The sequence below is a fragment of the Scaptodrosophila lebanonensis genome, unplaced genomic scaffold (genome assembly GCF_003285725.1).
Source record: "Scaptodrosophila lebanonensis strain 11010-0011.00,11010-0021.00 unplaced genomic scaffold, SlebRS2 tig00000098-arrow-pilon, whole genome shotgun sequence".
Taxonomy (NCBI): Eukaryota; Metazoa; Arthropoda; class Insecta; order Diptera; family Drosophilidae; genus Scaptodrosophila; species Scaptodrosophila lebanonensis.
This window is the reverse complement of record NW_022060568.1, coordinates 698887-722460: the sequence shown is the minus strand read 5'-3', so window position 1 is coordinate 722460 and position 23574 is coordinate 698887. Positions and strand designations below refer to the sequence as shown.

Here is a 23574-nt window from a genome sequence, read left to right as displayed (position 1 = left end):
TTAAAGCAACTGTGGACACTTGGTGTGTGGCTTTTTGGTTGTTTTAAGCTATGATTGGTGTTATAGTAATTATTTGAACCATCCTATCTCCTATTCAATCTTGACGTTGCTTGAGGTCGATAATTGAAGTTGATTTCGGAAATTCATCTATTATTTGTCTTCAATCTTTTTTAAAACATTTACTTTGGATATAAGCTGAGATGCCCAAATTGGATCTATCTATGTATATACGTTGTGATTGAAACCGAGAATGCTTGATATTAAATCTTGACGTGATTTTTTCATCGTTTTATTTTGAACTATGTATTTACATTTATTGGGACTAACTTTATACTTAAAGAAATAATTTAAAACCGCAATTATAAGTGACCGTCGTTTGGATTACAGATGAACCAATTATTTGCAGTTGTATACAAAGCTTATATCCTTATCATTCCACCAAGACGACATATTTTTCCGCTGCCTTTGAGGGTTGTATGCGAGGCGGCTTTGCCTCTACAAAGGACGATCGATGAGCCTTTTCGCCACTGTCAAGGGAGGCCCCAATGAACATATCCAAAACGCCTTTCAGCTCAAGCAGTTGTTTCGTCAGTTTTATTTCATTCTCCATAAAACCGGACAAGCGTTCAAAGGCTTTCTTTAGTTTTTTGCTATGCGTCAACACATTGTGTTCATAGACGTCCAGCATAATGGAGGCGGCATTAAGGAGCGTCCGCATAAAGCGTATATCACCGATGTTGTAGCCTACGAATTTAATGAATCGTATTAGTTTCGCTTCCGGCTGATCCGTAAGTGCCTGAGCCAAGCCATCGCGATGAAGAAGCTCATTTATGACCGCCACAACAACCTCCGGATTATATCTGACTTTTAGCGAATCGAAAGCTGAGTCCAGCGCTTTTTTATACGCATATACCCGCAGATGTACATCGAAACTCTTTAATTGGGGTCCCGTTTCTCTTTCCCTGATGAAATGGTCGACGGACAGATCGGAACCCGGTTTAATCCGGGTTTTCTGCTTCTGTTTTCTATGTTCTCTATAGGTTGACCTAATTTTCCTGAGATGGCTGGGATGGCTGTGCACAATCATTCTTTTGATGGATACAAGACCATCTACCATGCCAACTACCACAGCCTGATCCTTTTCGGCCACACCTAAGCTGACTACAGCATTTGAATATGTCAGTGTGTGTACGGTCTTGTAGGTACTGACATCGTAGATCTTCACATGACGATCCAAGCCGCCGGAGAGCAGACGGCGACCATCCGATCCTAGGCGGAGACACGTTACGGTTTTATGATGCTGGGACATTTGTGTCAACAGGCGGCAGCCGTTGAGCATATCCCACACCTTCACCTGTGTGCCACCAGCGGTGATGATGATGGAACCATTTGGTAGAAAGAGCATCGATTCCACCGGACTGCCATGATCCAAAGTTTGTACAACATCCGATTCGGATCGGGTGTCGTAAATATTGATTTTGCCATCATAGCCACCAGAGGCGAACATATTTGCCGCCTGGGGATGCATGACACCGGCGCGGACATAATCATTATGTGCATCCTCATAGGTGCGCACACACTTCTCATTGGCCACATCCCAGAGACGTACAGATCTGTCGTCTGCAAAGCTCGCTATTTGTAGCTTGTCGGCGTTAAATAAAGTTCTATGGACTGGCGCCGTGTGACCCTTGAAGAGACGCAAGATGTTGCGAGTGTTTATGTCGAAGAGCTTCACGTGTCCCTCCTCGTCCCCAGCGACCACTAAACGTCCATCTTGACGAAATGTTGCGCCATAGGCGGTCTTTTGAAATCGGGACAGATTCTTCACCACCAGCTTGGTTACCAGATTATACACCTGTACGCGCACTGAACATGTCAGCACAAAGTTATCCGGATCGGCGGGACTGAAGTCTACATAGTCTATACTGCTGTGCTCCTTAAGCAGCTCCGGTTTCTATATACAAAGTACACAGTATGTTATGAATTGTGTTGGAATACGGCTTAGTAGTTGTACTTACTGCCAAACGATTCCAGTATACTGTGTCGGGTGTGACCGCCTGAGCCTTTCGTTTGTACTTTTGTATATCAATTGGTTCGAAGGCCGTCATCTTGGCTCAGTTTTACCCTCCTTATTATTGCGCACGTGGGAATCTCGCCATAGAGCTGCAAAATGAATCGATGCAGAATCGATTTAATCGATGTTTAGCATTTTTGTTAAGCATCGATTTTATTTGTTGAGAATCGATTAATCGTGTAAATTTAAATGAACACATTTGTTTCAAGGTGACGCTGAGTGGCTAAGCGGTAAAAGTAAGTAAAATTAATAATTGCCAAATAAATCAAAACATTACATTTTCTTTTATATTTTTGATTATATTGGTGTGTTGGTGGCTTGGAGAAGAGGAGGGAAACGGATAAATGGATAAATTTTTGAAATCAGGTAAGAATTTATGCCTCATTTAGTTAAGCAGTGAGGGGCACTCCGACATGTGACATATGTATGTATGTATGCATGATTTTTGTTTTCTGTGCACATAAACGCAGCTTAGTTTTAATTAATTATTGCATTATTGTATGTGTACTATTTACATTGATATATTTTTGTATGTAAACCCTTTAGCGGCACAACTATTTACATTTTTTATTTAATTTTGGTTTTTAGGTAATATCAAGGAAGTTGACGAGTCCGTGGAGCACAGTGGCAAGCGTAAGGGAAGGCAAAAGTCCGACATTTGGAATTTTTTTACAAGGCTGCCAGGGGGAAACTCTGCAAAATGCAAAACTTGTGGTTTGGATTATAGAACAGGTGGAAACACAACAATCTTGTTTAATCATCTATTGCGGGCTCATACGACTTTGTCCCATGAGTCGAAGCCTGTGGTGACCATAAAAACTTTCTTCAGTTCAAACAATTATTATGAAAACAATTCCGCGCATAAAAAGGAGCTTGACAAAGCATTAACCCGCATGATTGCCATCGATATGCAACCATTTCGCATTGTTGAAGATCGTGGATTTCGTGATTTCGTTTATTACCTTAATCCAAGGTATATATTGCCCAGTAGGACAACTTTGAGAAACGTGCATCTACAAAATATGTACAACGAAATGAAAGAAAAACTTGTTCTGATTCTCAATAACGTAGAATACTGTGCCGTGACAACGGATAGTTGGACATCGCGGGCGAATGAATTTTATGTCACAGTTACTTGCCATTTCATAGACAAGAACTTTGTATTAAGAGAAGCTGTTTTATCAACGAACAAACTTGATATTGATACCGATCACACAAGTAATAACATAGCTGACTCTTTGCGTGCAGTACTGTTGGATTGGAATATTTTATATAAAACTTCTACTATTGTTACGGACAATGCAGCAAATATGATAAAAGCTTGTGAAATTCTGAAGAAAAGGCATTTGCCATGCTTAACCCAAACCTTGTAATTCAGGATGTATTGGCAAGCGGATTGTCACCTTTTTTAAAAGCAGTTCTATTGCATATGCAAAATTAAAAGCCGCTCAAAATGATGAAAACCCCCTTAGCCTAATACAGGAAGTACCCACGAGATGGAACAGCTCATTCAAGATGATGGAAAGAATTATAAAATTAAACAGTAACATTTCTTCTGTGCTTCTTAGTACTTTAAAAGCACCTCATCCATTGACTGCGGATGACATAAATATAATGAAGGACTTAGTTTGCTTGTTTATGCCGTTTGACAGTGCAACCACCCGGATCTCTTCGAGCAGCACAGTTACAATTTCCGAAATAATTCCGACTACAGTTGATCTATACCATCGCTTACACAATGCAAAACTGGCACTTAAGACAGCGGAAGGAATAAAAACCTACAACTCTTTGATAGATGGAGTTAATCGTCGCCTTGCACCTTTTGAAAATCGAAGCGTAGCTCAACTTGCAACGATTTTTGAACCAAGATTTAAAAAAGAAGGGTTCGGTTGTTCTTCCACCGCCGACGCAGCAGGTTTTTTGTTGCAAAATGAAATTGCAGCTTGTAGTTCATACGGAAATCCGACTCCCGACATCGAAGAGCCACCAACACATCCTGATTATCCAAGCACTAAAACATCGCAAATTTATGCATTTGTGCAGGACAAAATAGCACAAAAACAATCAAGAACCCCGCAAGCAGATGGTATAATATTAGTGAGACAATACTTAGAAAAACCTCACGAGTTGCAGGGCACACCACCATTGGAATACTGGAAGGTAATACTTGTGGCATCTAAAAAACTTAACTGCTAATTATATTTTTGCAAATTTCAGACACATGTGCATGAAATGCAACACTTTCAAAATTGCATCTTTAAGTATTTGTGCATTCCAGCATGCTCCACTGCGTCTGAACGCATGTTCAGTAAGGCGGGATGCATCCTCTCTGACAGACGCGCCGCTTTAAAACCGTTTATTGTAGACCAGTTGCTGTTTACAAACAAAAACCAATGGCTAAATGAATAAAATTGATCTTATTAAAAATAAAATTTAATTTTTCTTCCTTAACGATTAATCGATTTTATTTTTGAAAAAATCGCGATTAATCGTAAAAGATCGATGCTGCCAACATCGATTATTTTGCAGCTCTATCTCGCCAAGCCAAACGGTGCTATGCCATGTTGTTAGAGATGTAACAATAGTGATAGTGTTAGCTGCAATGGTGGTATCGAATCCACCGATACCGCAGACCCAATGCTCTGGCAACGCCGCTGCTGCTCAGAACACATGTTAGAGCAATAACAAGAGCACAAAAACAACAGAAGCAACGGCAACAACAACAGCAGCTCATATGCTTTAAACAATTTTATAAACCATTTGAATTCGTGCAACTCTTTGCAAATTTGTGCTCCACACGCATTAATAAATTTAGAACAATTGAAGTCGCGTGTGTGCGTGGGTTTGTTGGCTATAGCTACGGCGTCTGCATCCCAACAAAAACAGTTCTAGTTCTGCAGCTTCCATTGTCAACATCAACATCATCATCAACATCTGGGCAATCTACATAGAACATCATCATTATCGTCTGTTTCGCTTTTAATTGAAATTTATTTATTTATTGTCGTTGTGCTTGGCATTTGCTGCTCTCGCATTTCACTGGTAGATCCGCGCCTAGCTTTTCGAATGAGGCTGCGTCCGGCGGCGACTGCTACAACAAAAATAATAACAGCAGCAACAACAACAACAACGCTTCCCTGTACCCCTGTACCGCAAATATTTTAATTAAGCCTATGTAGCTGGTTGGTTGGTTTGGTGTCTGCCTCTGGCTCGATGAAAACGCACAAAACATGGCGCACCGCTTCGAAAAAGAAAATGTTAATTGAAAGCAATAAATGTGCGCTACGAACTATAATTTATTCCTAATATAGCCAAATAAAACGCAAACAATCAATTGGTGGCGCGCAAATTGAATGCCGAGCACTACTGAGCATCTGGTCAGTCCAAAGAAACAGCAAGCAAGCGAACAACAACCCAATATGGAGGCCCTCGATATAAACGTGGACTTCAACAATGAGAAGAATGTGCTATGCGAGAAAATCATACGAGACATAAACGCAGTGTTTCTCAAGGATGCAGACCTGTAAGTTATAACAAATGAGAATCAGCAATTCCCATCTCCTAATTATTTATTGTTCTGCCTGCAGATCTTCTTTCGAGATCATACAGAAAGAGACGAACTGCAATAAGTCGCCGGTGGTGCATGTTGAGCACAATTTGGGGCTGGAGTCGTGGTGTGCCCAACATGTTTACGATCATGCGCATCGCACCCTCATATCGCATCGCCGACAGTCTTTGCAGCAACAAATGCGCACACTCCAACAACAACAACAGAGCGATGCACTCGCCAAGTACCTGAACGTCGCGCTACTGATAAATCCTGATGTGACTACCTTCTGGCACATACGACGTCAGTTGGTCCAAAAGAATCGGCTGAGCATTAACAAAGAGCTGCAATTCTCCGCACTGGTGCTCTCCATAAAGCCAAAGTCCAATGAGGCATTCGCCTATCGTCGTTGGCTCTATTCCTTTCAAAGTAAGTCAAGAATCTTTCGTTAGAGATGGTTACAATTATTTTGTAATTGATATTTCTTTTAATAGGCGCTGATGCCATTGATTGGCCCAACGAGATCAGCATTTGCGAACGTTCCGCCGATCGTTGCGCCTGCAACTATCATGCCTGGTCGCATCGTCAATGGGTGCTGCAGAATGCCCCCTGTCTGCTGCAATCGGAGCTAATGCGCACCGAGAAGTTCATTCGAAAGCACATCAGTGACTATAGCAGCTATCATTATCGTCAGGTGGTGTTGTCGCGCGCTTACGAGCTCTGCTTCTATATGCCCAGCAGCGGTCAGACAGATGATCAAACACAATTGGATGATTTGCGGGAACTCTTCGCCCACTACGATCTGCGCTGGTCGGAGCTGAGCGATGAGGAGGCTATGGTGCAACTCCTGTTGCCCGATTTAAACCGTAGCAGCATAAGCGCCCAGCGTTTGCGCTCCTTTCTCTATTGCTGCAACATTGCCGCCCACGACATGCGGCTGTGCGTCGAGCAGCGAGCCCTTTACGGACCGAGAGATTGCTTTGAACTGCATCGCCGTGCCTCGCTCAAGTTTATTGTGGAGCAGTGTGTGCGTCTAATGACAGGTCTAGCCAATGGCGTCTATCTGCCACAAGCAAGCGCAACGCAATCCCTTGAGTTTCAATCCCAGCTGCGCAAATTTGATTACGCATCTCATCCGTTTCTGTCGGCCGTACGACGAGTCGAATCCGAGCTGGGGGACAAGCATCAGCGCTGGTGTAATCTCCACCTGCACTTTGGCTATGAGGAGCGCCGCGTGTAGATGAACGTCTAATGTATTCATGAAATGAAGACAATGTTTAAAAACGCTTCAATGGGCAATCCTAATTAATCAGTTAATAGGTTTTTCCCAAAGAATGTATTTTTATTCAATCAAATCATCCCTTATCTACCTTGTCTCTTTAGTTGGTTATGTTAACAAGAAATCGGAAACAAACACAAGCCTGTGTCTGGGCTTTAAGTTGAAAGCCAAGTTCAAAGCTCATTCTATAATTTTAAACTGGACAACTAAGTAACTAAATCTATATGTTTAATTTTTCCTTATGCATTTTTTTATGAAAAAACAAATTCCGTGATTTTTATAAAAATATCTTTTGGAAGTTTCCGTATGAACGTATTTTCTACTATCTGCATTTAAAATGCCGCCTCAGGCACTTGTCAAATGACGATTTTGAAATTAATAAATATTTTAGTTATATGCTTACACAGAGCTATGTTTGTATTGTTCTCTACAATGCAATATTGCATACTACTTATATACATACATATATACGCAATCTCTGTACCTACACTCACCAACACACACTCATACATATACATGCATGTAATTACAATTATGTAAGCATATATGTACAAAGATCCTTCGACAGTATAGCTAATACATACTATGACACAGTCAATGCTCTAAAAATTTGGTCTTGCTGAGAGCAAAAATAAACAGAATCGCAGTAAAAGTTGGTTAACCAAAACACAATCACTTTGAATTAAAAGTTTAAAAAACAAAACCTGTACAAATGGCATTGCTTTTGTTTAAGAAACCCCCCAATGAACTCTCATTAAAGTTTGTTACAAATTAGTGGCTTGCATTTTTATTTCCACAGTCTATGGTTCCTTAAATATTTACAGTGAAAACTCCCTTGGCCGGACACTTACGGTCGGCCAATTTTTGTCCGCCCAAGGGGAGTGTTCGCTTAAGGGGATACTTAATGTTTAAGGAAAAATGTTCGCCGAAGAGAGTGTCCGGATAAAAGAGGTGTCCATTAAGGGTGTTTCCACTGTATTAACTTTTTTTGGGACTTTCAATCTCTATGGATAATATTATCGTCTCCCACAAATAGAGAGTTGCGAGTCTCTTCTATTGCTGTTGATTTCAAAAAACAATATTTATAGTACATACTTCAATTATTGTAGGCCTTATTAACTCTTTAATTGTTGATTATTATCTGATTATTATTCGAATTTCAAAATAACATGTTTTTCAATTATCTTGCATTGAAATATTTGTGCCGGCGCGCTACGAAAACTACAAATATGTATAACCTAGGGTTCTAGAAAACTTGAAACGCAACTGGGTTGAAATTCAAGTTGATATGGAAAAAAGGTCAATAGAGTTGATAGAGTTATCGGTACAAGCGATTCTTTGATTTTGAAATAGGGTGATTAGAAAAACTGGAGTATCTAAGGCAATGGTTTGCGGGTCTACAATGTGTTAAAAGAATGCCTTTCGATATAATAATATGAAAATAAAAATTGATATTGTTTGAATTGATCTTAGCCCTTTTTATGGATGAAAACAAAGAAGAGAACTATGTAAGTTATTAAAATAATGAGAGTAATACTAGTATACTGGTTCTGCGTATGAATAAACAAGCCTACAAGTATAATACGTTTGGTGACCTTGGCTGTTACGGTAAAAAGCTCTCGATGTTTATACGGATGGACGAACATACCCCTATATCGATTCGATCATATACATGTACATATATATGTATAAATCTGTCTGTTACATACATACGGCGTTCAGCTTTCTTGTATACCCTTTCACCTTATAGGTAAGGCATAGGGGGTACAAATTGGAGATATACTGTATACAAAATTATAAAATACTATATTTCGCCTTAAATGAATACAAACATATTTATTATAATTTGAAAAATAGTTTGAGTCTTATTGTACATTTTAAAGGTACTCCCTGGATGGTCATTTTGGATGCTCTGCTAGCGGTTTGCTTGTAACTGCTGATTGTTGCTGCTGCCTTTGTTGGAGGTGATGGTGGTGGTTGTGGTGGGCAGGATGTTGGTGGTTGTGATTGTGGTGTGGCTGCTGGCAACAATATCAACCACTGCGCATGTGTCAGCTGACAGCAGCAGCAATAGCAGTAGCAGTGGCAGTGGCAGCGGCAGCAGCCTCAGCTGGGCAAGAGAGTGGGAGGCGGCAGAGACGCGTTGGGCGCAACGAGATGACAACAGGCCGTAAAGTGCGTGAAAAGTGGCAGCGACGGAAGCAGAGGAAGCTGTGCCAGCAGTAGCAACAGCAACAGCAGAAGCAGCAGAAGCGAGCTGAGCAGCCTTTGCTGTTCAGTGTGTTTTTGGAGCAGCTTGTGAGAGGCTGGGCGCGCTTTGACGGAATCAACGAAGACGCAGAAGCAGTAAAAGAAAATAAATGACGACGACGACAACAACGACAACGGCGCTACATGGGAATGAATGGCCATCAAATTAGCTGCACAATTTGACCAACTGTGCAAAGTTTTCTAATAGTCTATTATAAACAATTGCGCTGATTTTCTGCAAAAGTCAACGAAAAGCGTACGTACTTATCTATAAGTGAGTGCGTAAATCTCTTCTTGTGTACATGTTTTGTGTATGTGTGTGTGTGTGTGTGTGTGTTTTTGTGAGTTAATAATGCATATAAAGTGAAGAAAGCAGCTCGAAGCTAAAAAATAACTGCGCATACAGACAACAACAACAACAACAACTCGACAAGGTTGATACAAACATATATACATATATATGTATATATCTGCATATATATATATATATATATATATATATATATTTGTGTGTGTGGGTGTGTTGTGCGTTTCAAGCATTGTTTGGTTTTTAAAATATTCATTTTCCGTTTGTGTTCCCTCATTTCATTTAAGCCATTGTTTGTTGCCTTGGCTCGTTATATACGCACAGTTATGCATAAATGTTTACGTGCATGTGTGTGTGTCTACGCCTTAATGTGCCTCTGTGTGTGTGTGTGTGAATTTTGTCTGTCTACTAAATGCTGGCTGGCTGGCATAAATTGAATATCATAGCATACTTTTCAGCGCTGGGCGTGGAAATCGTGCAATTACGCCTCGAATGCTTTCAGCCTTGCCTTCTTGTTTTTGTTGTTGCTGTTGCTGCTGCTACTGCTGCTGCTTATGATGTTTATGTGATATGTGTATGAGTGTGTATATGTTTGCCTAAGCACGCGGCCCGCTGTTGCAGGCTACGAAGGTCGCAAACATTTTCTTTTTCTATATATATTTGTGTTTGAGATTTGTAAATCCATCGATATATATGTAAATATATGTATATATGTGGGACAGGAAATTGTCGTTCTGCATCTGTGTGAGAATTTAAAACAGACGGGCAAGTCGGACAGTAAAATAAATGGCAACACTTTTTATATAACCTGGCCAGCGAAATTTTTATGACAGGTGAATTGCCATACAAATAAACATGCATAATTCATACATACATACAAGTATGTACATACATACACATATATCATCTGTATATATGTATGCACACACATACATGTATATGCACATAAATGTATTAGCACAAACACAAAAACGCCTTCAACTTTGGGTCACGCGCATCACACACGCATTGGTAAGCATAGAAAATAGGAATGCTTTGCAATGCTTGAGCAGGCGCTCGATGTGTCTGTGTGTGTGTGTGTGTGTGTGTGTGTGTGTAGTTTCAAATGGACACACCTGATGATATTATACACATTACATACACAGTTAATGTATCCACAAGTACATACAGTCGAACCTCCTAAGCTTAAAATCTTAAGAAGAGATTATACAAAGCGCTTTCTTAAAACAAAATGTGTTTAATTGAAAAAATGATTTCAGTTGCTTTTATCAAATTTATATAAATGGAAACGTAAATGTTACTTTATTGAAAGTCTTAAGTTTCTGAAAAATCTGCAACGTCTGCTTCATTGCAATTTTAACAGAACATGCACTATTTTTAGTGGGAAGGTTGATTGCAGATGTAGTCCTGGCTCCAAAGTAATGGCAAAATGAAATCGATTCGAACGTGACAAAATATGACTTTTCTGTGGAAATGCTCGTATATATAGTACTATATACCTTCTTCTTTTCAAAAACAATCTGTTGAATGTTAAAATATATTAAATATATCGGATTTTTTGGAAAGCAACTTCTGACTCTCATAGACGATTTAATCATTTAAATGATTTAATCAAAACTGAACCTAATTTAATCGTATTAATTTGTACGATTAAGTAGAAAACACAGCCCTCCTCCTCAAACTTTATGCAATGCACTAACTCAAAGCTAAAGAATCAATTTTGTTCAATATAAAAATTAGTGTCTAGGTCATCGCTAACGAATTTGTGGTGGAAAATCACAATACGAGTAATATAATATATAATATAATATAAAATATAAGTAGTAATATTATTTCCTCCCCCCACCAATATAGCAGTTCCTCACGCAAATGAAATGTTTGTCCTTTTTCTCTGGGAAAGTTACAATTATGTAATTGGTTTGAATTCGAAGAAGTCTCTTCATTTCATTTATAGCTAACCTAGAGTTAAAACTATGAACTAACATAGTGTATTTACAAATATTTTGCAAGAGTATTTTGTACATTTTTATTTATTATATATTTCGTGCATTTTTTGTGGAGTATATGGTTAGTTTTTAAGTTGTCTATTGTTAGGTTTGAGACGATTTCTATAAGGTTACATTTGGGAAGCTAAGTGAAACAATGGACATATAATGTTGGCTTTAAAATTTTATGCATGCCAGACTAAGGTTTGGTTCAGTCTTGATAGTTATTCCTATATTTTGAATATTGTTTTTATACCAATTAGAACAATGGTTGTAGTTTTGAAAAGCTATATTATTATTATAATTATTATAATGACTGTTGTTTGTAATGATAAGAGGGGACTTGTAGCCTATTCGGCATTTTTATAGGAAAGCTCATTGCCTTTTTATGCGTATGTGGCTTGATATCCATATAGATCAGCCTTAAATAGATTATAGTTGAGATAAATCGGCTTAAACTATTTCAGCATTTCTATAAAAATGTATTCTTTACATAGATTTCAATATTTTTAAAATTAATTGTTCAAATTGCGACTGAGAAACAAATTGACGCCCAATTATAGATGATTGTGAAAATGAAGAAAGTTGCAGCTATTGAGGCTAAGCTGTACTTATATCTACAGCATTTATTTGTGTGACCCATGTGGACAACAAATGGCAAAGTTGCCGTGTGCACGGCTCCATGATTGGGACATGTGAGGTGGGCGTGGTAGGAGGAGGCGGTGGTGGAGGAGAGTCTATTTGGGGTTGGGGCTGGAGCGGTGGCTAGGGATGTGGGGGTTTGGTAATTTGGCATGCGAGCTGACGCGTGACTGTGCAGCCATTTGAGCATGCGAGGCCCACACACACACACACACACAGAGATGTATTTATCTATATATGTATGTGGGAACATGAATGAAATGATGTGAAATATGAGTTTATTGTGGGTGCGTTTGTACGTGTGTGTGCTCATGCATAAACTCGAAGGATCTTGGCTACGCCTCGAGCAGTTTCCATGTAGGTAAATAGCTTGAAAGCAGAAAGAACAAAGGACACACACATACACACGCTTATGTGTATATATGTATAGTATATACATATGTATAAATCTGTATACAAACGTTGATTGCATTTATTCATGACTCAGCGCAAAAATAGCTAAAAGTTTAAATGTGCTGCGTCAGTGATTTTTTGCAGTTCATTACGATAATGCCGTCAAGAAATTAATACTAATAATAAGCATAAAAATGCAATAGTGTGGAAATCAATGCCAGGTAGTTATCCTTCTCTATATCACGCCACATAGATTCTATTTATAATGTTATAAATAGTAAAATGAAATCGGTAAGAATATAAAAAGAATACAATTCCATATTCACACTCGTATTCACTATGCACTTAATTCATGAGATATATATCATATATCATTACGATAATGCTCGCAAGAAATTAATACTAATAATCGAAGGTAGGTAGTTTTCCTTCTCTTAATACATACATCGCATACAATATATTTATAATGTTATAAATAATAAAGCAAAGCCAGAAAGAATATAAAAAGGCAATCGAATCAAGAATACAGTTCCATATTCACGCTCGTATTCACTACGCACTTAACGCTTAAGATATATACATAAATACATACATACGTATGTACATATGTACATTTTTCCAATTAGATTGGGTTAATCCGGTGGCAGCCACGTACAGACGAAAGTTCGTGTTGCCGGGTTTTGGAAATCAGTTTGGAAAGCGCTTTATTGATCCATCAGCATCCTGCTGTGGCTAGAAAACAGCAGCAGTGTCCTGGCAGGCGATTTTGCCACCTCCTTCAGTGAGGCAAGCCTATATGTGTTGAGGTATTTCGCCTTGATGGCTGTGAGTGCTGGACAGTGGCAAAGGAAGTGTTCGCTCCTTGCATTTCCTCCATCTGTGGTCTGTTGTGATGTCAAGCTACTTGGCATGGGCGGCTGTGTGTCCGCATTACTTTCTTTGGAGTTGGTTGTTTAGCGTTATGTAGAGCGCTTCTAAAGAGATTAGTATATATTTTGTGTTTGCATGGACTAGGTCTGCTACTTCTCCTGCCAAAGTCGCTGCCATTTCGTTGCCGTAAATTTCCTGCTGCTGGCTGGTAATCAAATAGATATGCACCGCTTTTCAGCAAATTATGGACGCCGGCAATGAGTTTATACTTGTCACTGTCTGGCTGCCCACAAAAATATGAATACGCTCTTTTGTAGCAGGTAGTTTCAGAGCCACTTCCTGTCTCTTCTTTATGGTGAATACTTACTTCCGCTTGAAAGATATGGCAGTAGTCAGGCAACTTATAAGAGTATATATGATTCAGGATTTGCGCAGTTGCCAATCAAATAAAAGTCTTAAGGGAAATGTTAAATGAAGTATTAATTTTCAAATGAGAAAAGACTAATACATTCAATCATATATTTACGATATTCACGCCCTTTAAGAAACAGGTAGATAGCTTCAACCAACTGATTAAACGACACCCAGATCCAGACAGCTTATTACAAAGTCTCATTATTTTATATATGTATGTAACTGTCATAGGCTTCAAACGGTTTTAATATCTCTGTGAGTATTTCTGCTTAGAAGATATCTTTACAGAAATAAGCATTGTGCCATTTAAAATTCTGAAGTATTTATGAATTCAAAATCGATCATCTTTATGATATACGAGAATGTAGCTGCTATGTACTTGCATATTGCTGGCAAAGAGTTTACATATTTTAGTTGAAAGTGTTATAGCGGGACACTTGATTTATTTCTATATCGTCATCGTTTCCACACTTTACTTAATTGGCAACTGTTGCCCTTATTTTTGAGCTCTAATTGAAAACTATACGGACTCGTAATGGAAAAGGGATTTGGAATCGGGTCATGACCTGCTTATGCATTGAAGCTCACTTGACAATTGTTTTATTCTATTTTCAGATACATTGGCAGCCAGAGAGAAGAACTAAGTGAATCATTAACCAACTGGAAAGTCCCACTTGAAAATGCGTGCATTGACTGGGCTGGCTCTGTCGCTGCCCCAGCCTCAGCCTCAGGCGGTGCTGGCGCTGCCAACAATTGGTGACGGGCATTGAACCCGTTAAGTCGCACATATAAGGATTAGCATGCATATGCAAGGATGCAGACGATGGCGGTAACCATGGCGACGGCAACAGCAACACCAGCAACAACAGCAACAGCAACAACAGCAACAGCAACAACAACAACAACGACCACAATGACTAAAGCATTATCAATATAAATGACGCTGGATTCGCAGAATCGCTGCAGCAAGTTTTATTTTGAGAGAGATGACGGCCGCACTTCCATTTCCGGAGTGCCTTGAACTCTCAACCGTTATTTGTCGCGGCAAAAGCAACAACTACAACAGCAAAAACTGCACTTTAAGTGCACATATGTGTGTGTGTGTGCAGTGGAAACAGCGCCAATAAAAAAAGAGAGCAGCAACATACCAACACACACACAAGCACCATTACTATTCGGGACGAAGGTTTCCAGTGGAGCGTGCAATTGGCTGTGGCAATTGAGATAAGCAGCAAGCAGCTGCTGCTACCAACTAATACAAATAGACAACACTAACACGCCCGCACGCACTCACATACATACATACATACTAAAGCACCAGAGGCGTATATATCAAGTATTTAATATGGGCAGCCTTCCTAATCTGCACGAGCTGGAGGAGGCGGAACGCAAACGCGAGAAGAGGCGGGAGTACGAGCTGCTGTTGGAGCAGCGTGCGCGCGATACAAGTCGGGAGCGGGAACGGCTGTCTATGTTTGCGCAGCAGCGCAAGGTGAGTGCAATTTAAAAAAAAATGATCAATATTGCTATCAGTGAAAGAAATACGGATCGAGTTGTATTTTGGTAGTTTCATAAATATCAGAGCGATACATTTCTTTCTAACACTTGATTGTTTTTGTGTTTAATAAAATTAATAATATGTTAACTGACAAGTATGTATTGATAAAGTCAATAACGACTCTATAGAAGGCAGATCATCAGTTAGCTTTTAAAAACGACTTTTATGCAATAGCATCGATATACAAGCGATATACGATGCTAAGCATATGCCTACATTTGATTGGAGCCGTTAGATATATCGATGCATCTGACAATGTGCATATCGATAGCACAGTTCTGAATAAATGAACAAGAAAAGGAGAATAGTCACGTTATAAATAGGACGCAAGTGAAAATGCTAATATGTATGTATATTCAATGTTGATTTTAGTTGGTCCTTTGAAAAAACATAATTAGCATAATAATCAGTTACGGCAATCCCCCATTACCAACTTATCAATATATTTTTCGGTTACAGACAACGTATTTATCCATCTTACATCGCCGTTCTTTATGTTTGTATAAAGGTCATTTGTCGTTTTATATATGTATTTATGTATGTATGTATGTACATGCATACTTGGCAGATACTGAATTAATTTCGATATATTTGCTTAATGTTCGGCAACTTTATTGGCAAGATTTTAAATTAACGATACAGCCTGTTAAACTACGCCTCTTCTAATCCGATTTCTTAACTACTCTCTTGCAGCAATCCTCCTACAATGCATATATCATGGCGGGCTTGGGCATCGGTGGCGGCTCCTTGAGTCTTACTGCCACAGCTTCGACTGGCACAAATTCCGCAGCAGGAAATGGAAATGGCACTACCGACACTGGCAACAGCAATGGAACTGCCGCTGCTATCAGTGTCTTCTCCAAGGTCGCACCACCAATAGGCAACACGGCTACCACAACGCTCAGCGGGTTCGCAATGTTGGGCCTGGCAGCCAAGAAGCATTCACACACGCATCCATTTCATCAGCATTCGCATCAACACCAACATCATCAGCATCATCGTCACTCGCTGACAACGCGGCACCGTGTATTGCGCACCCGTAGCTCCACTGGTGCCCAGAACGTTTGGGATGAGCAGATGATGGAGGTAAGTTGGGGGAGTGGTTGGGCTGGGGCTGGAGCTAGGGCTGGGAATTGGTGAGTGGGCGGCATTCAGAGCTCATCATTTAAACAGCAGCAGAGAGTGTTGCGCGTCGTTTATTATGCAAGCATAAAAGGGGTCCCCTGATGCCCCAGAAGGACAGGATAGCTGGACCAAGTTAAGTATTTATTTATAGAAATTGTTTTGCTCGCAATGCAAATTGTCATTGCCATTGCGACTGCCGTTGGCCGGCATCCATTCAATGTGTCGACGCTTAACTGGAAATATCTGAGTAACAAGAGGCTTACGAGTTCCTTTTATACTTGAACATAAAGCCAAGATTAATTGGATGGGCGTGTGCGCGCTGCGATAGTTACCTCAAAGAAAACTTGGCCTTCAGCAGGAGGGCAGTTGACATTTATAAATTTCTTATGAACATTGCAAAAGTTGCCAATGAAACCATACCAGTAGCTATATACATACAAATATACATACATATTATATATCATAGCAACGTAAATGAGAATTTCCGTAACTGTGTAATGCGCAGTTTTTATTGATGGCTTTTAAAATATGAATACAAAACGGCTGAGTTAAGACCGCTTCATTGAACTTGAATAAGAGATAAAAGATATGTACATTAAGTTAAAGAGCCAAGATATTTGCTTAAGCCGATACACCACTGTGACACACGCTTAGAATTTCCTTTATCACCATTAGTGGGTATAAATGGAACATATATTCTTTGATTATATCCTAAATTTCGCATTAGCCACCTACATCTAAATTTTCTATAACTAACAAAAACTAAAAGCACCTTAAAGCTGTTGAGCTCTGCAGTATGGTTGAAACATTTGATATAGTGTAAAAGACAAATCTACAAGTGAGCATTCTAGTCAATTTTTTTCTCTATATCAGATTTAAGATTGACTCATACTTGTATAGTACTACTACACAAGGTAGATTTCAGAAAACGGAAGCGCGAACATTATTTAACGAAATTTAACTTTACTATAAAAATCCTGAAAGCAAGCGTAAATGGTCTATAATTGTTCGTTCTATTCTATTCCCTGAATGTATGATTTGATAGCTAATCTTTGAACATAAATTTTTCTATCAATGTATAATATGGTAGCCAAGATACCTAAATCTAGTACTTATTAGCATTCTATAGGTTTTCTAAAGTTTGTCGGATTATCAATGGTTTGGTATTATAAGGGGAACACATAATCTTTTTCTGCTTAACAATTTGTATTATAATTTTGGTTTTATTCCTTTATGATTTCAGCACTTGAGCGCCTATTCTCCTATATCGACGCGTTCGCATCGCATAAATCCTGTCTCCTCGTACCAGGTACAGGCCGCTCTGGCCGCATCACGTCGTCGGGAGTCTATCAATAGTTCGATCGGTGCTACCTCAATACGGCGTCTGATTTCGTTGAACAGCCGAAATTGCCGTCATAAGGTCCCCGCCCATGTGCGGCAGAAGGCCTGGAGGCACTTCAGCTGTCTGACCATTGCCCATGGGCTGATGAGTGCGGTGCTGTTGCCAGTACTGGCCCTACAGGGATCTAATTCTGTGTGGCATCATAGGGAGCAGTGGCTACCCGTTGGCCCGAGCATTGGATCGTTGCTGTTGAGCGTCCTCTTTTTGCTGGCTGCCGGAACCAGTCTTGTGGTGGTGCGACTTATTCGCCGGTATGACTATACATCGCTGCTGGCCGCCAGCTATTTAGCAATAAGCTTCTTCCTGGTCTCGCATTTCTACACCTCAATTTTTACCCTACTGCCCGCATATATGCTGCTGGGCCTCTCGCTGGGCATCGCAACCAGCTGCAAAGTGGCGCTTATTGTACACTTTGGCGGCAAGCTGAGCTGTTCCCAGCACGAGTGCACGATGAGCGCTGCCCAGCCGGTAGATGGAGTGCTGTACGATGAGCACAAGATGTTCTGCAATCGGGATCAGAAGGTGCGACGTTTGGCGCGCTGGTTTCGTGTCTCGCAAGATTTGGGATTAATATTGGGGGCCCTGGTGGCATCCTTAGTTCTCGTTTGTACCGCCCGGGACTGGAACTGCTTCGAGAGTGGTGGCCTAACGGCTTATGCGACGAATAATGAAACTGCGGCACAGATATGGCCGCGCCTGGAGGATTACTATAACCGAAATGAGCATGGGGAGCGCATCTGCGGTGCAGACATGTGCCCACTCCGACGTTCCCAAATGCCCAGCAGCGTTGCTATTGTTAGCAGCTTCAATGGCAGCATTTCCAATAGCAGCTCTAGTGTCATCTATAGTCCATCTAGCAGATCAATTTACGCGTCCTTCATCGAAAGCAGCGGACGCACGGGAGCCAACTCCCTAATCGGCATCTACTTGTTCCTCTCATTGGGCTCCCTAGTGCTCACCTTGGCTATTGGAAAGATTCAGGCTACGTTTCGACAGGAGCGCGTCAAGGATGTGGCGGACACTTTGTTATATGCCGGACCTCTTGCCTACTTTGTGGGAACCGAACAGGCCTATATGCTGGGCGACTTTTTGCGGGTAAGTGTCTCTGGGTTAGTGTTTAGTTAAGAAATTTAACAATTCTATCAATCAATGCGTATTGCCGTTATATTACACGCATTCTAATTATTTACCAAATCAAGTATTACGAAATGGGGAATGAGATTTTTAAAATAGAACCTTTGCGCTTGAATTCCACAAAACTTAAGCCTTTATGATATTTAATTTGAACTCCTGTTCACAAAATACGGCACAGAATTTGTATAAAAGTGAGTGAAAATGTTAATACTGAGATGGTCGGTTTCTTTGCAGAAACCACCCTGGTGAGTTTTTATGTGTTGATTTTTTTGGTCGATACTTTAAAGTTTAAACTGTTCGGCTAGCCAAGGGGTTTTATTCAATATGGATGACATTATTTGTATTCATTTATCAAATGGTCGCAAGGCTACCACAACTATTTAATGTCCTAAGATTAAATTGCATATATCCGTTAAAAAATCGATTAAGGTACACAGCTAAATTCGTGCGAGTAGCCATGCACAACAACCGTTTTTTTTTTAAATACCACATGACTGTGGGGAGCCAGTTTCACGCAAACATTTGACAGCACTAGAACACCGAATCGATTTTGTCGTTAACCAACACTGTAGTTAATCTAATGTTTCTGACGAACAATCACAATATTTAACTAGAAAAGCTGATTTCAATCGCATTTATATAAATCCCTATTATATGGACAACTGTTGTGGCGGTCAGGTGCAAAGTGAAAGCATCTACAACATGCTGCAGGCTCTAGTCGACTCCAAAGTGATCAACGTGCAGTTGTTTACGATTGCTGTGGGAATTTTCTTTATGGTGCTGCTATGGAGGCGCTCAAGGAAATACTCGCCCCTCGTTTAGTGTTTAATTAGCCTATATTTAAATGTAATGTACGCAGTTTAGTTTAGCAATAATAACCCCTTTATGGAAATGTGCTGGCTAATGTTTTATTTGTTCTTAGAGTGTAGCACTGTGACGTCATCGAAAATACTGACCAAATGTGTGAAGGTTGATTTAGGCACGAACTGGTTTCGCCTTTGTTTCGATTCAGTTTAGTAACGGATTTATATAATTTGTACAAAAGCCCAAGAAATTCTTGCTTTATTTTGAACAATTATTATGTTACAAAATTTGAGGTCTATGATTTTATGGGATGTCGATTATGGGTAATGGCAGTGCGCATTTTTATGTATAATCTTGTATGTATGTATGAATTGGAAAATTTGTTCCGATTTCGATTGCTTAGTAATATTTTTACTTTCGCAGGCCTTTGTCTCTTGCTCGCTGGGCATTAGCATGGTTGCTGGCGCTCTTATAGGAATGGGCCTCATGCAACTTATCGTGTCCTGCACCCTTAGCATGCTCCTTCGCCATACCAAACGGATTGTGGTAATATGTGAGTATCTGTATACTAACCCAATGTTTCTTCTTTTTACCAGATACACTGTTACCCTACTCTTTATAGTGGCCGGCTTCTTCTTTCATTCCTGCTTGTTGCTGGCTCTGTCCAGTTGGAAACCCTCAAGCGATGATAGCGCCCTCTTCTATGTTATAGCCGCCTCGTGGGGAGCATGCAATGGCATGTGGGAGACACTGCTACTCGCTCTGGTCACCCTGAACCATGTGAACCAAGTGACCGAGGTGACGGCATCCTTGCAGGCTCTTCGTTTTCTTGGCCTGGGCGTCACGTTTGCCGCCCACGGATTTCTATGCGAGTCGGCCAAGATTATAGCACTGGTCATACTACTTGTCATCAGTGTACCGCCATATGCGATGCTAGAAATACGTCTGGAGGCTCAGCGCAAGGCGACGCTCATCAGTTTATGACGCAACTTCTTCAGTTAGTCACGAAGAAGGGGCACTGTGGCACGCACACACACCATGTGAGTGTTTCGTCACAGGGCTCTCAACTTTGATCTATCAATGGACTAAAGCATTGTTCGGACAAACTGGACATTACGGCATGCAGCCCGTCATTATTCCCGAAGAAGGAGAAAGCTAAAATGCTACTGCTGGATTTCTGGTGTCCAGCTTGGGGGCTCCGGAGCTCGCCCAACTGCAAAACTTTTTAAGCCATGGCCATTTACATATTTTATACTGTCTGGAGACTTTTGTTGAAATGAAATCTAAATTTTTAGAGCTTAAAAATTGGCACAGAAATATGTCGTGGTAAAATCATTACTAGACCTAAGCCTAGAACTGTTCTTAGGATTAAACGATATATGTCTATGTATATATTGTCTAAATAGTCACCTACATACATAAATATATATACACATATATACATATAGATATTTAGCATTTGCCAGTGCCAGTAATGTTGTTCCAAAGAAAGAGACAAAGACATGTGTCTCCCTTTTAGCCTATCCCAAATGCTCTCGGGCCGATACGTGGTCTAAATAGTGTGCATACAGTCTAAAACATATGCGTTTCTATTAAAAAAATCGGACCAAAACACAAAGCCAATAAGGGTCGTAAATAAGAATTTAGCTCTGAAAGATCATATCGTGAAATTTGTGGACAGTAGACGCGCGCCCATTTAGACCATGTAGTAGCCACAGCTATTAATAAATGCGAACAGTTCCCCTCCCAATTAGCATATTTTATAATAATTTAGAAGTGCATAAAAATAATTTGTATTATGTATGTACGATGATATAAATATATGCATACATATTATAATTATATACATACATATATATACATACATGATGGAACGGTCCCATGCTGTGCCACAAGGCCTTAGCTTATACACTTCGATTTTGTGCCAAAATATGTCTGTTTATACGTGTATCGAGAATCACAGCACTACTCTCTGAACTGATGTGAGCATAAGTATTCAGTTACAATATATATATCTTCTAAGTACATACTTAACATCATGTGTTAAGTACCTTAGTGTTAAATGTCTAGGCGCATTTACTATTAGAGGTAAAGAACTAACAACTTGTCTAATTTCTAAAGCAAAATAATCCGATTGGTCAATTTTAACTCGTATACATATGTACTATATATATCGTATACAAGTCATGCAAAATCGTTTAGCCTAATGGGTAGTTAAATGGAATTTAAAACACATGCACATATATGTATATTTAATAACAAATTTCGTTTGCCATCCATTAAGTTTACTGCATAATCTAATATGTATTGTGAAACAAAAACATAAACAAATAGTCTACGTATAGCCATGTACTACGTATTGTCTTTGTAGAAGCTACAGGTTCAGAGATAAAAAAAAATAAAATGAAAATGGTGTCTTAAGCTAACTAAACCTTTGATTGTTTAGCAAATAATCCTAATTGTGCGCTAAAGCCACTTTGTATAGTTGTTTCTGTGAAAGTTCCAGTTCAACTCCAGTTATTGCCAAAGCGATAAATTCACACAAATAATATTTAAATAAAAAGAATTGTTGATGACGAGGTGAAATCCTAAAATCTAAGAACGATGTTAACATTTTATGCAGTTATGAACAACATTTTTAACATTTTGTAACTTTACAATGGACACAACAAGTAAACAAACTAACAATACATTTTCAATCTTCGGCTATGCCGAAGCATTTGATGAACGGAATTTCGAACTCAAGAGTTTTGAAAACCAAAAATTTTTTTTTTTTTTGTGTGGAGATAATGAAACTACTGATGAAAATTAAAGAGAATTTTGTTAAAAACAAAGTGATACAACTAAGAATAAATGTAAAACAGAAGAAATAAATCAAATTATAGAAAGTTAAATATATACATACATATACATACTATAAAAGACCTACAACAATGCGAGGGCGAAGGCGGCATGTAGGCACAAAATAAAATTATGAATGTATTAAGTGTACAAGATCAATAAAGAAACAATAAATATATCGCGGAAGAACGGACGTGAGGATATAAATGATTTGATTGGCTGCCATACTCATTTCAAATATCGAAGGAAACGGGCTCTTGCTATCTCAAAACAGTTGTAATGTCTAAGGAATCAATGTTATTTGAAGAGCAACAGTCGGCCGGAAATCGAACTTTCACATGCTCCTTTATTGATGAGATCGCAATCTTCTGCTTCCGGGCAAATAATTTAATATCGACTTGCAAATTGCGGGTGCTGTTCTATAGTATATAATTATGGTTCAATCGGTGGACTTGTTGCAGCTCATTAAACACATGCCATTAGCTGTGTAGGTGCAAAAATGACAATCTTATCGGACTGATAATAATTTCTTAATAATATGTACAAATATATGTAACAGACGAGGAAGTGTTAGTTAGGAGTTGACAAACAGGATGGGAAAATGGTACCATATCGATTACATAGGAGCATAAAGTTATTAGATATCCATTATACTGAAGCCAAAACGTACCATTTTACATAACTGCCAAAGTATATATGTCGAACTTGTGGGATTTTCTTTTCCTAAATGGTTTAGTGTACCGGCGGCTATTACTTTCTCTAAAGTTATCCTATCATGATAAACATAGCACCAGAACATGGAAAAGTCAGTAAAACACAAACTTAACCTGCCTAGGGCTTAGAAGTATCTGAATACCAAGTTTGGTTATTCTAGCTCTTATAGTTTTCGTGATCCTTGCGTTCATACAGACGGACTTGGCTCGATTAAATAAATGGCTTAGAACGACTC

At 39.5% G+C, this 23574-nt stretch overlaps 4 protein-coding genes across 5 annotated transcripts; 3 read left to right on the top strand and 1 right to left on the bottom strand.

Annotated features, from left to right (window-relative positions):
• Positions 1–260: 260 nt before the first annotated feature.
• Positions 261–2149, bottom strand: LOC115627807 (U3 small nucleolar RNA-associated protein 15 homolog). The gene is made up of 2 exons (XM_030523636.1): positions 2019–2149; positions 261–1954 (listed from the first exon to the last, which is right to left on the bottom strand). The coding sequence occupies exons 1-2, from the start codon at positions 2106–2108 to the stop codon at positions 431–433; spliced, it is 1614 nt and encodes a 537-aa protein (XP_030379496.1). The 5' UTR covers positions 2109–2149; the 3' UTR covers positions 261–430.
• A 2609-nt stretch (positions 2150–4758) lies between these two features.
• On the top strand, positions 4759–7308 carry LOC115627809 (protein prenyltransferase alpha subunit repeat-containing protein 1-B). The gene is made up of 3 exons (XM_030523638.1): positions 4759–5597; positions 5662–6050; positions 6116–7308. Exons 1-3 carry the CDS (start codon positions 5428–5430, stop codon positions 6859–6861), a joined length of 1305 nt encoding a protein of 434 aa, XP_030379498.1. The 5' UTR covers positions 4759–5427; the 3' UTR covers positions 6862–7308.
• Positions 7309–14555: 7247 nt separating this feature from the next.
• Positions 14556–22835, top strand: LOC115627743 (UNC93-like protein). The gene is made up of 5 exons (XM_030523518.1): positions 14556–15253; positions 16013–16405; positions 17688–18941; positions 20208–20337; positions 20407–22835. Exons 1-5 carry the CDS (start codon positions 15107–15109, stop codon positions 20766–20768), a joined length of 2286 nt encoding a protein of 761 aa, XP_030379378.1. The 5' UTR covers positions 14556–15106; the 3' UTR covers positions 20769–22835.
• Positions 19559–20337, top strand: LOC115627744. 2 transcript variants are annotated; one of them, XR_003995722.1, is made up of 3 exons: positions 19559–19831; positions 19903–20144; positions 20208–20337. XR_003995722.1 is itself a non-coding variant. In XM_030523519.1 (1 exon), the coding sequence occupies exon 1, from the start codon at positions 19635–19637 to the stop codon at positions 19800–19802; it is 168 nt and encodes a 55-aa protein (XP_030379379.1). In that variant the 5' UTR covers positions 19559–19634; the 3' UTR covers positions 19803–19876. The 2 variants fall into 2 exon arrangements, 1 of the variants encoding a protein (XP_030379379.1); XM_030523519.1 differs by lacking the exons at positions 19903–20144; positions 20208–20337 and having other exon boundaries at positions 19559–19876.
• Positions 22836–23574: the final 739 nt, after the last annotated feature.